General features: G+C 38.5%; 1 protein-coding gene across 1 annotated transcript in view; it reads right to left on the bottom strand.

Annotated features, from left to right (window-relative positions):
- otc (ornithine transcarbamylase) overlaps positions 1–13,389 on the bottom strand; it is a 70,220-nt gene that overhangs the window by 28,295 nt on the left and 28,536 nt on the right. Inside the window, exon 4 of the mRNA XM_060833538.1 lies at positions 6,606–6,693. Within this exon, the coding sequence (XP_060689521.1) occupies positions 6,606–6,693 (88 nt within the window). The remainder of the gene's footprint in view (positions 1–6,605; positions 6,694–13,389) is intronic.

Raw genomic sequence — 13,389 nt, 5'->3', positions numbered from 1 at the left:
AATAGGGTTTTATTTAACCAACCCTTTACTGCCAATGCCTTGAAGGCTCAGGAGGTGCTTGGACTTCCTGTCTTAATAAGGCACTTAACCAATAGTGTGCCTTCAGCTGGTCCAAATGTTAGCCGTTTCCACTGTAATGATGACTAAAGGCAAAACTGTGTGCTGCTCAAGCCCACAGTCTAGCATACTTCCAGAATACTGTGCTTCCAGTGCCCCAGGTCAGTACTTGGCCAAGAAAATTGGCCCATTTATATTTATTACTGTGAGAGCTTCTGTAAAAGAACATGAATCAACTACTCAGAGCTTTATTTTCTTTCTGCTTGTTATTGTACAGAAATGAAAGATTGTTCAGTCTCAGCTAACAATGATCCAAATGACTAAAACACTGTAGCTATTTCATTAATCAGTGTTCAGTGATCTAAGTTAAACCTGAGAATGTTCTCGGTACAAGCGAGTAAAAAAAACATTTGGAGGTGCAATCCTAGCTGTTCCCTCAAAAAAATCCTATTTGAAGAAGCAACCTAAAACAACGCTAATGGAGGTTGCTGAGCAACAGCACATGCAGCTTTTATTTAGAACATTTATACTCTGCTCTGTCTTCAACATTGCACTGTGGGATTATTTCAGTATTTACATTAATATAAAATCCTTATTTAAACAAGCATTCCCAATTGCCTAGATACAAAAAGAAAATGATTTACTGGGTGATAGTTTTGGCCTGAATTCTTACTTAATCATAGAATCCCTACAATCAGGAAACAGGCCTTTCGGCCCAGCAAGTCTACACCGACCACCAAAGAGTATCCCACCCAGACCCATTCCCCCATTACTCTACATTTACCCCGGACTAATGCACCTTCCCAACACATCCCTGAACACAATGGGCAACTTAGCATGGCCAATTCACCTAACCTGCATATTTTTGTAGTGTGGGAGGAAACCGGATACCGGGAGGAAATCCATGCAGGCACGGAGAGAATGTGCAAACTCCACACAGACTGTTGGAGAGTCATTTACTGGAAATGTTCAGTGAGGTTATGTACATTTGAAATATGACATTGAGTACATTAATAGTATTAGAATAAACAAAATCTTGTTTAAGAGAATTTTGACAAATTCAACAGCCTCCAGAGTCATACATTGCAATGATATTGATTCAGCCATATATAATTAGTTAAAATAGCCTTATTGGTGCTCCACATCTGAATATTCATTTAAACAGCATCTACCATTAACAAGTACAAAAGTTTGTGGTGTTCACCTTCAATTTAGAATTATGACATTAATTTATCATGCACAGAATTTCTAAATGGAGAATAGTTATTTTTGTTCAGCATTGTTTTGACATGAATGATGTTTAATGTACAACTAACCAGCAGGGCTGATGCAAGTGTACAGTATAAGACTCCGTGGATGGAAGTTCCATGCAAAATTATGAAAACAATGTTGTGCAATAGTACGAATAGAAATTTTGCATTTTAATTATATTCTGCAGACAAGAACCAACATATTCAGATTTCAACTTGGCATAACATTGTGGAAATAAGTGTCACTGTATTCCCCAACAGTTTATCACCCCTCACGTTCGATTTGAAATATCACTTGCCTTCTTCAACTGAGTAAAGTGCAGTTGTGGATTTATGTGTCAATAGTTGGTACCTGGCCCGGGATTGAATGCAGGAAGCCCTGTGCATTACAGCAATAGAACAGACTCCATCAGCAACGCCAACCAGCTTTGGGTTTTGGTCCAATGTCTTTGGCATTATGATGGATGTCTAACCAATCAGACTGGTCATCTAATAACTGGTGAAAACGATAGGTGATGATGCAGCCCGAAGGTATTCTGCTTGGGACCAAGCAGATTAATTGCCCATATGCCTTCGATGACAGGTTCCCTCCCTTCTGCCTTGCTGTTCCTCCAACCTGGATTTTGTCTCTGCAACAGTGGCAACATTGGGATAGAGGGAACCTTTGATTAGAGAGGTTGGAGCAGTCAGCATGGGGAGACTGGATTATCCTGTATTATTCATTCAGGAGACATGAACTCTTGTGGCCAGGCATCTGTGGTGGGAGCAGCAGCTTGGTTTTCCCTGTGTACACCATTCTTCCAATCACTTCTGGAGTCAGTTCCTGCTCTGAAGAACTGTCAGCTTTAACTGACAGCCAATGATATTTTTTAAAGCAATGTCAATAAGTAGGAATGTCTGTAAGTAGGAAAGGCCTCAGGTTCCTTTTTTTTCTTTAAAGCCTGTCAGACAACCACAAAACTGCCTGAAGGTTGAAACCAGAGGTTCTGGCCCATAGCAACTGTCAGCAAAACTGACAGCTTCAATCTTTTCTTTCAAAGCTGTTTTCTTTTGGCACTTGTCTTTCTGACTTTAAGCCCGATGGTGGATTTCCAAAACTCCTTACCCCTGCGTTTCATAAAGAATTCATTCAGTTCTTATCGTTCCTCATATTATGCCATACTAGGTGGCCACACATAGACATGCCAGGCCCACCCTTACCCTCCACTGAGATCACAGTGGGATCTGGATTGTCCTTTGCCAGGAGCACCCTGTAGGAACTGCTCATCATTCCTCAAGCTAGTTCTCTTCTGTCACCTGGAGACGTTATTCCTTTTAGTCGAGGGTCCCAGAATGACTTCGCCCCATTCCATCCAATGATGCTAGTGTTTCCATGGTGCATTTTCATTGAGTTCAACTTCCCTTCAGCAGGTCTTATTAAAACTGTAACTAGGCATTTAAAGCCACAAAAAAAGCACATAACACTAACATTAAATGTTTTGAAAACTATGTAAGTATAAGCATTAATTTATGTTCAAAACAGTGCGTTTTCCTCCTACTTTCTGTTTGCAAAAAAAATACAAGCTGCACCCGAATTCAGTTTGACCACATGTGGGAAAGAAAAGGTAAATTATTTTTGACATATCTTTGCTGCTCCTTTTCCATATATATTTCCTTTGTAATTTTATGTAACATGAAGAAAACTCTAATTAGCAAAGGTGTATATATTTACTGTTCACTTACAAACATAATCTTTGTACAGTAAAATATTTCATGCAACCATACTATTTTTCCCTATAAGAATCTCCAAAGCTTCTTTATATGCATCTAAGCGTGATGTATGTTTCCTTTGTTTAGTAATTATAGGTTCCAACTGCATCAAAAGCTTTGTGCAAATTATAACTATGGTTGTACTAATTGTATCGAGTTCCTGTGAATCCAGTAAACTGAACAATGCAATGTGTAATTAAGCGCTGTCGCTCTGGCATTACTGTCAATTGCTTTTCTGTTTTTTCCACAGCTCAGGGCACCAGATGGTCCAACTTGATTACCCAGAGTGCAGTGCAGAAAGCAGGACAAACAAACAATGACAGACATAAATAAGAAGAAGGGCAGAGTCACATGGTGCATCAAGCAGAGGGGTGTACTGCTAAATAAAAGAGTCTATTAATAATATGTCATGCTCACCAACTCCTATTCCCTTTGGAAAGACTAGTTACTGGTGAAAAATTACATTAGAAATAAGCTGGCTCAAATTTGAAGCTGATCTAGATCTGATCTATACCGACCAATACAAAGTTCAATTCAACAAAACTCATTTCAAGAAATGTCAGCAAAAGCTGTGTTAATTTTTGGTGGTAAGATAGAAAGAACAGAATTTATTTTAAAGATACATATTAATCAGTTCCTTAATTTTGAGTGTAGTTCATGAACAGAAATACTAAATGATTAGTTATAAAAAAGCTGTGATTCATGCAACACATTTTTGAGTTTGTAATGCATCAAGTAGGAAAATTAGGATATGTAACGGAAAAATAAGGACAGAGAATAAATATTAAAACTATTACTTTAATGCTTTTTATTTTCAGGACAGGTATCCTTATACAAATGCATATTGTTTAGTCGTTAATGATCATCTTCGTGCTGATTGTCAGTACCTTGAAATGTTGTTCAGATCTCACTTTACTCAAATTTTGCTGCATTAAAAAGGTATCTAAGTTGAAGCTCAAAACATCCTCCTGCAGACAGAAAAAGATCAGCAAAGCTGGTCCCTGGCACCATCTGGTGGCCAAGGACAGGCAGCATTTGTAGCAGTCCTCCAGTTGAATGAATCGAAGGGGAAGACTTTGTCCAGAAAACGAGTACAGGGTATCTTGTTGTGCACTGGTATTGTCCCTAACTCTGATCCAGGAGGCCTGGATTCCAGGCTCACCTGACCCCAAGGTATGTTGTAACCTGTCCAAACAGTTTGACTAATATTATTACAACCAGAGGATAGAAAATAGTGGGAAAAGTTGTGCTGTAATATTCATGAAACAATAACAAGTGAACATTTAAAAAGCATTAGAATGAAATGCCTCTTTATTTAATGCCTTAAAAGAACTACAATCATGCTGGCGGATGTCAATTCTTTACTCGATGGATTGTATTTGTTCAGTAAACATTAATAGTTAAGTGGGAGTTTAAGTGACTGGATTATTTATCTTTCAGAAGATAAATTAAGTGATGATTTATAACTTATATGGTATCAAGGAACCCAAGCAAAACTGGAGTTAATGGGAATTGGAGGGAAACTCTCCACTATTTAGAATTGTGGTTATTGAAGGCCAGTCACCTCAATCTGAGAACATTGTTGCAGGAGTTCATCAGTGTAGCATTGTAGGCACTCTTCAGCTGCTAGATCAATGATCTTCCCTCTATAAAGGTCAGTGGTCAAGTATTTGCTAATGATTGCATAATGTTCAGTAACATTTAAGACTCCTCAGATACTGGAACAGTCCATCTCCACATGCAGCAAAACCTAAATTACATCTAGGCTTGGGCTGATAGGTGTTATTCACACCACGGAATGCTAGGCAGTGTCCATCTTTCAACAAAAGTGAATGTTGTTCTCTCAACGAGAGAGAATGCAACTATCACCCATTTGACTTTCAATGTCATTATCATCATGGAATGCCCCACTATCAACATCCTGGAAGATAACCTATGATCAGAAACTGAACTGAACCATCCATGAATATAGTACTACTGCAAGAGCAGGTCAGAGGCTAGGAATTCTGCAGTGTGTAATTCACCTACTCTCTTCTCAAAAACTTCCATCATCCATAACGAACAGGTCATAACTATGATGGAATGCTCTTCACTTGTCTGGTTGAATGAAGCTCTGACAATATTAAAAAAAAGATTAACACTATCCAGGACAAAGCAACAGCCTTGATTGGCAACACATTCATCACTTTCTACATTCACTCCCTTCACCACTAAAATATAGTGGCATCCATGTATAACATCTACAAGATGCACTGCAGTAACTTACCATGTCTCCTTCGACAGTACTTTTCCAACATGAAACCTCTTTCACAGGGAAGGACAAGGACTGCAGATATATATTTGAACACCAGCATCTGCAAGTTCCCCTCTAAGCCACTCACCATCCTGATTTGAAACAATATCACACTTCCTTTACTGTCACTGGGTCACTGTCCTTAACTGCCCTACTTCCTTAACTGCATTGTGAGGTTTTTTACAAACCAAGACTGCAAGGTTCAAGAAGATAGCCCACTTCCTTCTTCTCTGGCGCCTTTAGGAATGGTAATAAATGCTGACCCAGCCAGCGATGCCCATAACTCATGAAAAAGTGAAATAAATTCTGCAAGTAGCACCATGCGACAAGTGTCTCACAAGTTGTTCTTGCTTTTAATTTTTATTCTGGAAGTACATCTAATTCTGAATATTTGATCTGTATACTTTGAAGTCTGTGAAGACTTTGGTGACAGGACTCAGGTTTATTGTATTCTTCTCTTCACTTGAAACACATCTGATTGTCCTAATCTAGTTTGATGTGTGCTACTTGGTCCCAAAATAGGGTGTGGATAAATTTCATATCTTTATTGACAATGTTACATTTCCACATCATGTCTATTGGTGACATACAAAATTGAAAGCATTTCATAATGTATGAGGCATATGTAAATATTCTCTTTTACTTCTCAACTGTTTGTTGAAATGTGTTCTCAGATTAAATATTCCTTCTCTTGTTCCTACTCCAGGTCTAAATCCAGACTATCACCAATTTCACTTCAAAATGTTTAATTTATTTCTATTACAATTTTCAAGGTCACTTTGAGATGACGTTCAGCTTATAGGAATCTTTGTATCCCATGGTTTTAGACTGTTTAGATAATAAGCAAATAAGCATGTCTCAAGTCTTTTGAAATGTATTCTTTGGTTGCTATAAGCACTTCTAATTCTGTTTCTCCAAAGATGCCTTTAGAAGTTCCATCATATATTGCCCTTCGGACAGAAAATTACTGCTTCATATTTAACTGACATCAATAATGCTTCAATATGGTACAGATTGTGGTAAGATAACACACAGTTCCACTTCTTTTATATTTAGATATGATTTCTCACTTGGTTGTAGTTCTACTGGATTCCTTTATTAAAGACCATAAATTCTGGAGAAGATCACATTCTAACCACTCCATTGCAATATTACTCTTGTACTGCAGGCACTTTTTTCTAGTTTCAATTACTATAACACATTCAACATCATACAGTCTTTATCATCTTCCTGTCCATTTTTATGCTGCCACTAACCTTGCTGTGTCTTTACGACTCTCATTTATTCCTAGATGAATATCTTGTGTTGTGAGGAAGCACGGGTGTCCTCCAAGCAATGCAAATCCTTCAGGGAGAAAAAAAAGAGAATATTACATGGAACAGTGAATGAAGAAGAACCAATTTATTTAAAGTTTCTGCCAAGCATCTTCAGTGAAATTTTGAAAACTTATACAGCTCCTCATTGAGCACTACTTGTATGGTTTGTGCCCAGATGGCTAAAGATTCTTAGCAATGCTGCAGGCAAAGTAAGCAGACATCAATCTGAGGTAGCTCCAAGGTCAAAATCCCCCGTTGGCCTTTGAATAATGCATTTATTCAATTCCCTCCATGCCTGTAACAAATCAAGCAATTTGTAGGTTTTTCCATAAGTATTAAAGGTAGCTCTGAAAAACTACAATGGATTGGTGAAGCCCGCTGTAAAGATCCAATAAAAGTACAATGCTAAGTAATAGTTTTATCCAGAAAATGGGTAGCATATGGTAGACAGGGATGATGATTCCTAGGTAAAGAGCAAGTTAGAAATGGTTATTGAAAATAAAGACAGTGGAGCCAATTTTAATTTCAATCACCATATAAAATCAGGTCAAACATCAATTTCACAAACCATTATTTTCCATTGAAGTGAACGAATATTAAAATAAAATTGGATGTAAAACCTGGTACTGTCCTAATTTTCCTCATTGGATGGATTAGATCAAAACTACACCTTGTTAACTGAAATTAACCTTTTAGGGAAAATCTTTGCTCCATTATGTCTTTTGTTGTTATTCTGATGACGAGCAGTGTCCAAACACAGAGAGTTGCTGTTTTTATTGTTCCTTTAATCATATTGAAGCAGAGTTTGAGGTGCAGATGGTAAATTGTGACACCTTTTCATTATCCTTTGTCCCAATTGTATGGAGAAAATGAAGTGTCTTCCACATGACTCTCATTTACTGGACCTGAATGAGCCATGGGTTTAGGTATGTCAGGATTGGCAGGTATCTTGAAAAGCTTTTATTTGAACCAAATTGTTCACAAAAGAAATAAACATTTTTCATTACCACAGAATGTAGAGTGTTCATATCTTCATTCAGATGTAGTCCCTTAAGTGACATTATCTTCCTAGTTATTATTTCCAGCAACATTTTTAACATTGACTTATAGATTTACCTTTCAGCTTTGGGTGAAAAAAAAGCTAACAGAAATAGTTTTAACAACCACTAAGAGTAGTAAGTTTTAGAAATATCTGATTTTGTTGACTGACATTGACTTAAGAACTAAGACCAAACTAAAGGCCATAAGATCATAAGAAATAGAAACATGAATAAGCTGCTCAGCCCCTTGAGCCTGCTCCTCCATTCAAGAGGATCATGGCTGATGTGATATTCTTCATGTCTACTTTTCAGGCCTTTCCCCATAACCATTGATTCCCCTACTAATCAAGAATCTTGGTGAAAATAATTTACAGCTCATGATCAAGGTTAATTCTTCAGTGAAATCTAATGCTTATAAGATATCCATTTGTATCCTTCCATCAATTAGATTATTATCTAAAGTTTATAGGGCTCAATTTGTTAAGTGTAGTGAGCTCTCTTCCACATTTTGAGTTCCCAGTTTCTATTTCAGTTAAATGCTGGATAATTCAGATACGCCTGTGCCTGTTTAAATTGAAAAGTTTAATCTGATTCTTAATTTGGCAGTTTATTTACTCAATGCCTCCAATACGATGCACTTTACACCAGGGGGAAACTAAACAACAAAAACCAAAGAATGAAGTTGTCATTTGACTTGCACCTAATCTTCCCATATTCAATTAGAATCTGACAAAAAAAACCTGTAGTTTAATTGGAGCACAAGTTGTATGTGCTCACAGCACTATTACCAATGCCACGTAATGTAACAAGATTGGATTGTGATTTCCTTCAACTGAGTCAGAAACACAGCCTTCAAAGTAATTTCACAAAATCATTCACATCACTCCAGGCTTTCACACCCAGATATGTTCAGAAACCAACATGGACACCACAGTGTTACACCTACCATGAGCAGGTGAGGAGGAGGTTAAATGGCTCCTTGTTGCTTCACTTGACCACAACAGGTTCTTGTTTTTAAAAAAATGAACGTGCTTGCTAATGTGGTGTTTACTGTTTACATGCTGTGAATAAACAATAACAGATATACGGGTTTTCTTGATTTCTTTTGAAAAAGAGGTTTGTTTATTATACCCAACAAGGTCCAAGTAAAATAATAAAAATGCTCTGGTTTTCACGCAAACACCAATAAACACCAATAACAGGTCGGGAGGATAGATTAAGCAACATTTTCAATCCGGTTCTCACAGGTTGATGGTTTGATCTGGGCTGAGCCAATCGTTTTCAGTGTCGAGGCAGTTTAAAAGTGTAGATAGATGATTTGTCATTCTTATATAGACAGCAGCTAAAGAGAATAATTGCAGACTGGTTTATTCAATCAGCAAATAGGGTTCAATCTTGCAGAATGGGTGCACACAGAGAGTGTATACATTCCCCAAAGGGTTCTTCGAATGGTATCATTTCTGCTTTTATTTATGGCTTGGTCAAACAGTTCCTTAAAGACACAGTTATTTGGCTTGTTACATATGGCTATCTCTAATTGAACAAGTAACCCAGATATGCTAACGGGTCGTGGATTCTACTTGTAACTTGATGAGATTGTGACTGGGTGAATATTCTTCTGAGTCATTTGTTTGAAGTGATTATGTCCAATGCTTGTTCCCCACCCAGATGATTCTGTGTTCTACATTTAGGGACACAAAATGTGGTTCATTCACATTCCTCTGAGGCAATTATCTTTGAAAGGCTCTTGCAGGCAGGTTGGCTTTGCTTAATAGCTTTGACATAATGATACAAATATTCAACCATTTTAGAAAAGATTCAATTTCAAGGCACTGGACTGTGGCTTCAGTCTTCTTTCAAAATCCAATCAGCGGTTTCCAACCAGTAAATTCAGTCTTTTCTTTAATAAAGCATTGCTTCAAATATACCACAGGGAAAATGTTTTAATGGTGTCCTTTTTCCACAAATGTGAATACATTCAATTCCAACATATTGTTCTTGACTGGATATTGGTGTTCAACTTCACTGCTCACAAGAAACATAACTTTCAACTGCAAATCTGCTTTAACCATTGGATGTGCATTAAATATAATTTTTAAACTAGACAATAGTAAAATGCACAAGGTGAATTCTTGACTAACACTAGCAATAAGACATTTTTTTCCACTCTGGATTCATATTTTCTTTTTAATTATAAGTATTCAGTATTTCTTCTGCTACTTAAACTGCATGAGTAAGATATCAAGCTGAATAACAATAGACCACAAATATGTAAAACTGCACTGCAACTTTTGTCAGCGCAGTATTGTATTACATTCCCTCTTGATCTCTAAATCATATCCTACATTCATAACATTAAAATTTCATTCAACTACCATGCTTGTTTTCATATTCGTTGGGAGATGAACGACATGCAGGCGCCAGAGAATGACAATTGAATGGATAGTCTGTCAGATGTTAGACTGTCTGCCTTCCTCATCAAAATCAATTGTAAACTTGGATCTCGGAACAATTCTGCCACATGAAGGGATCGTGTATGCTCCCTGGTCAGCATGTCACTGCATTAAAACATTTTGCCTCTGGCAATGCAGACCATCTGTGCATGTCAAATAGGAATTCTTGCAGGATGTGAGGGCAATCTTTGACAAGTGTACTGGGAAAAAGAGGTGCATGCCCATAGATAAATGTACCAGCCATATTTAGCATCACTAACACAGGGAAGAGCAGGACTATGTGACATAGTTTTCTGCATTAAAAAGAAAATAATACAGTTGCCTATATGCCTTACTTCAGTAATTTAAAAGCTGCAGCACATGTAAAATGTCCAGAAGAGCAATTATATGCAATTTCAGTGACTGACTGTAATTTATCCACACCAACCAATTAATCTTACAAATCCCCTCAATAAAAGCCGAATATTTGACATTTCTCAAATAGTGGTGCTGTACTTTTTAAAGCAATCTATGCTTTGCACATGCTGGGGGTCAAGTTTAACTGGATATTTCTGCCATTTCAAAATATCTTAGAAAATCTTCCTTTTCCACAGTTGGCACATTGGATCCTAGATCCACGCCACCTCAAGCTGCAGAGTCTGCTTGAACCAGCTAAATGATAATTGTTGTACAACTCTTCCTTCATTTGAACTAACTTATCTATCTATCTAAGGAAAGGTGTAGGTGAAGGGGAGGCCAAAATTTGTTTTGTGGGGCTCAGTGAGGCATCTTTTTCTTCTTGGATAAACAAAGAAAACTGAGACGAGGGAATATCCAGCTCTCGGACAGAAATGATGCAGCAGCTTATCCGGGGTAACAAGCAAATCAGGATATTTTCAGCATGATAAGACCCTTCATTTGCTAAGGCAGCCTCTTATCTACTTCTAGCAGGTGTCTCAGTCATCTGACTGCAGTGTGTAGTTAAAATGCTGACCAACAGAATTCCAGCGAAGACATGGTGTTGAGTCCCAGTGTTGCCTATTAAAGTCCTCTACGCTGTTCCTGCCAAGTGCGATGGGTTAACTAAACCCTCAACCCTCATCCATCCCCTCACATATTTCTTGAGCATGTACTCGACAAGTATACAGATGGCTAACAGCTAGATAGTAACAGAGTTCACTGTTTTTTAACCTAACATTTCCCAGTAATTATTGGTGAATTTTATTCTTTAGTGACTCATAGATAAGAATTTTAAAACTTAGTTGCTGCTGAAACAATGAGGCCATTAGCTGGTTGTGAACCTGTTGAACGGTCCAATAGATATAGCTTGACTCTCTCCCAGAAGAAATGGGTAATTTTCCAATTACTTAGGGAGGGCAGGTAGGAAGGATGATCGATCTTTAAAATTAAAGAGTGCAGTGTACGATGCTTCAACAGGACCTAGATTCTAAAGGTTGCAATAACTACCAGATTGGAGATAATCTGGGAAGGCTTTTCCCACAGTCTCTTACTCTGACCTGAAGATTCTGCAGCAGAATCTGAAGCACAGGAAAAATTTCTCCAATACAGTACTCACATATGGAAGGCACAAAAAAAAGGCCAGCAGCAGAATCTACTTCCTCTATCCTGGTGACAGTGCTCCAAGAGGATCCATTATCTCAAATGGAATACATCTTTTCCTCCCCTCAGGTGCCAAACCCACAGTGACGTGCCTAGAATTCTCTTACACAACACTCCTCTGTATATCACATCTTGCAGCTCCATTCATTCTCATTTTCTCGGAACCTCAAATCTCCATCTGAATAGCCAGGATTCACACCTTAAATGTCTTCTCACACCCATGCATCATAATCACCCTGATTTAATTTGATTTGATGTATTGTTGTCACATGTACCTACACGCAGTGAAAAGTTTTGTTTTGTGAGCAGTACAGGCAGATCATAACATACAAGGACAACTAGATCATAGGCTGTTTAGACAGAGTAAGGCATACAGGGTTACAGCTGCACAGGAGGTGCACAAAGGCAAGATCAACATTAGATTTGAAATTTGAGAGGACCTTTCAGCAGTCTAATAACAGCGGGTAAGAAGTTGTTTTTGAACCTGGTGATGATTGTTTAAGCTTCTGTATCTTCTGCCAGATGGAGGAGGATGGAAGAGATTATAAGCGGGGTGGGAGGGATCTTTCATGATGTTAACTGCCTTTCCACAGCAACGAGAAGTGTAGATGTAATCAATGGATGGGAGGCTGGCTTGAATAATGGTCTGGGCTGTGTTCATAACTTTCTGGAGTTTCTCACAGTCCTGGGCACATCAATTGCCATATAAAGGCATGATGCACCCACATAGAATGCTTTCAATGATGCATTTGTTAAAGTTGGTGAGGGTCCTCAGGAAATACCAAATTTCCTTAGCTCCCGAGAAAGAACAAGCATTGTTGTGCCTTCTTGACTGTCACATCTGCGTGTATGGTCCAGGACAGACTGTTGGTTATCATCACTCCGAGGAACTTGATGTTCTTGACCATCTCCACCTCTGCTCCATCGATGTAGATAGGGATCCGTCCTCCTCCTTTCTTCCTGAATTCAACAATCAGTTCTTTAGTTTTGTCGACATTGAGGGAGGGATTGTTTCTTTACATCATGCCACCAAGCATTCTATCTCCTTTCTGTACTCTCTCTCGTCAGTGTTTGATATCCGGCGGTGTCATCAATGAACTTATAGATGGAGTTTGGATGAAATTTGGCCACATGGTCATGAACATACAGGAAATATAGTAGGGGACTGCGTACGCACCCTTGTGGGGCACCGGTGTTGAGGACTGCTGTGGAGGAGGTGCTGTGGTCTATTCTCACTGATTGCAGTCTGTGGGTCAGGAAGTCGAGGATCCAGTTGCAAAGGGCAGAGCTGAGACCTAGGTCTCAGAGTTTGGAGGTTAGTTTGGTTGGGATTTGAGTGTTGCAGTCGGAGCTATAGTCCATAAGTAGAAGCCTGACTGTTCTATCTGCACAAGCCATTGCAAGCTTCACAATTTTCTGTTTATGCCCCTGCATAAAGAGAGAATATACGACAATGAGAGGCAAAAACCTGGGAGGGCTGGCTGTTCAATGACGAGCATCTTGATGCCATTGACAATGCATGCCCACATATTTCACTGGGATGTCGTATTGTGCCAGGAAGCTGCAGATGCCATTACAGTACTGACTTTCTGTACCTAGATACATTGGTGTTCAAATATGTTAAGGGAGATG

Source organism: Hemiscyllium ocellatum, chromosome 12 (assembly GCF_020745735.1).
Source record: "Hemiscyllium ocellatum isolate sHemOce1 chromosome 12, sHemOce1.pat.X.cur, whole genome shotgun sequence".
NCBI lineage: Eukaryota > Metazoa > Chordata > Chondrichthyes > Orectolobiformes > Hemiscylliidae > Hemiscyllium > Hemiscyllium ocellatum.
The sequence above is the reverse complement of the archived record's forward strand: the minus strand, read 5'-3'. Positions and strand labels throughout refer to the sequence as shown.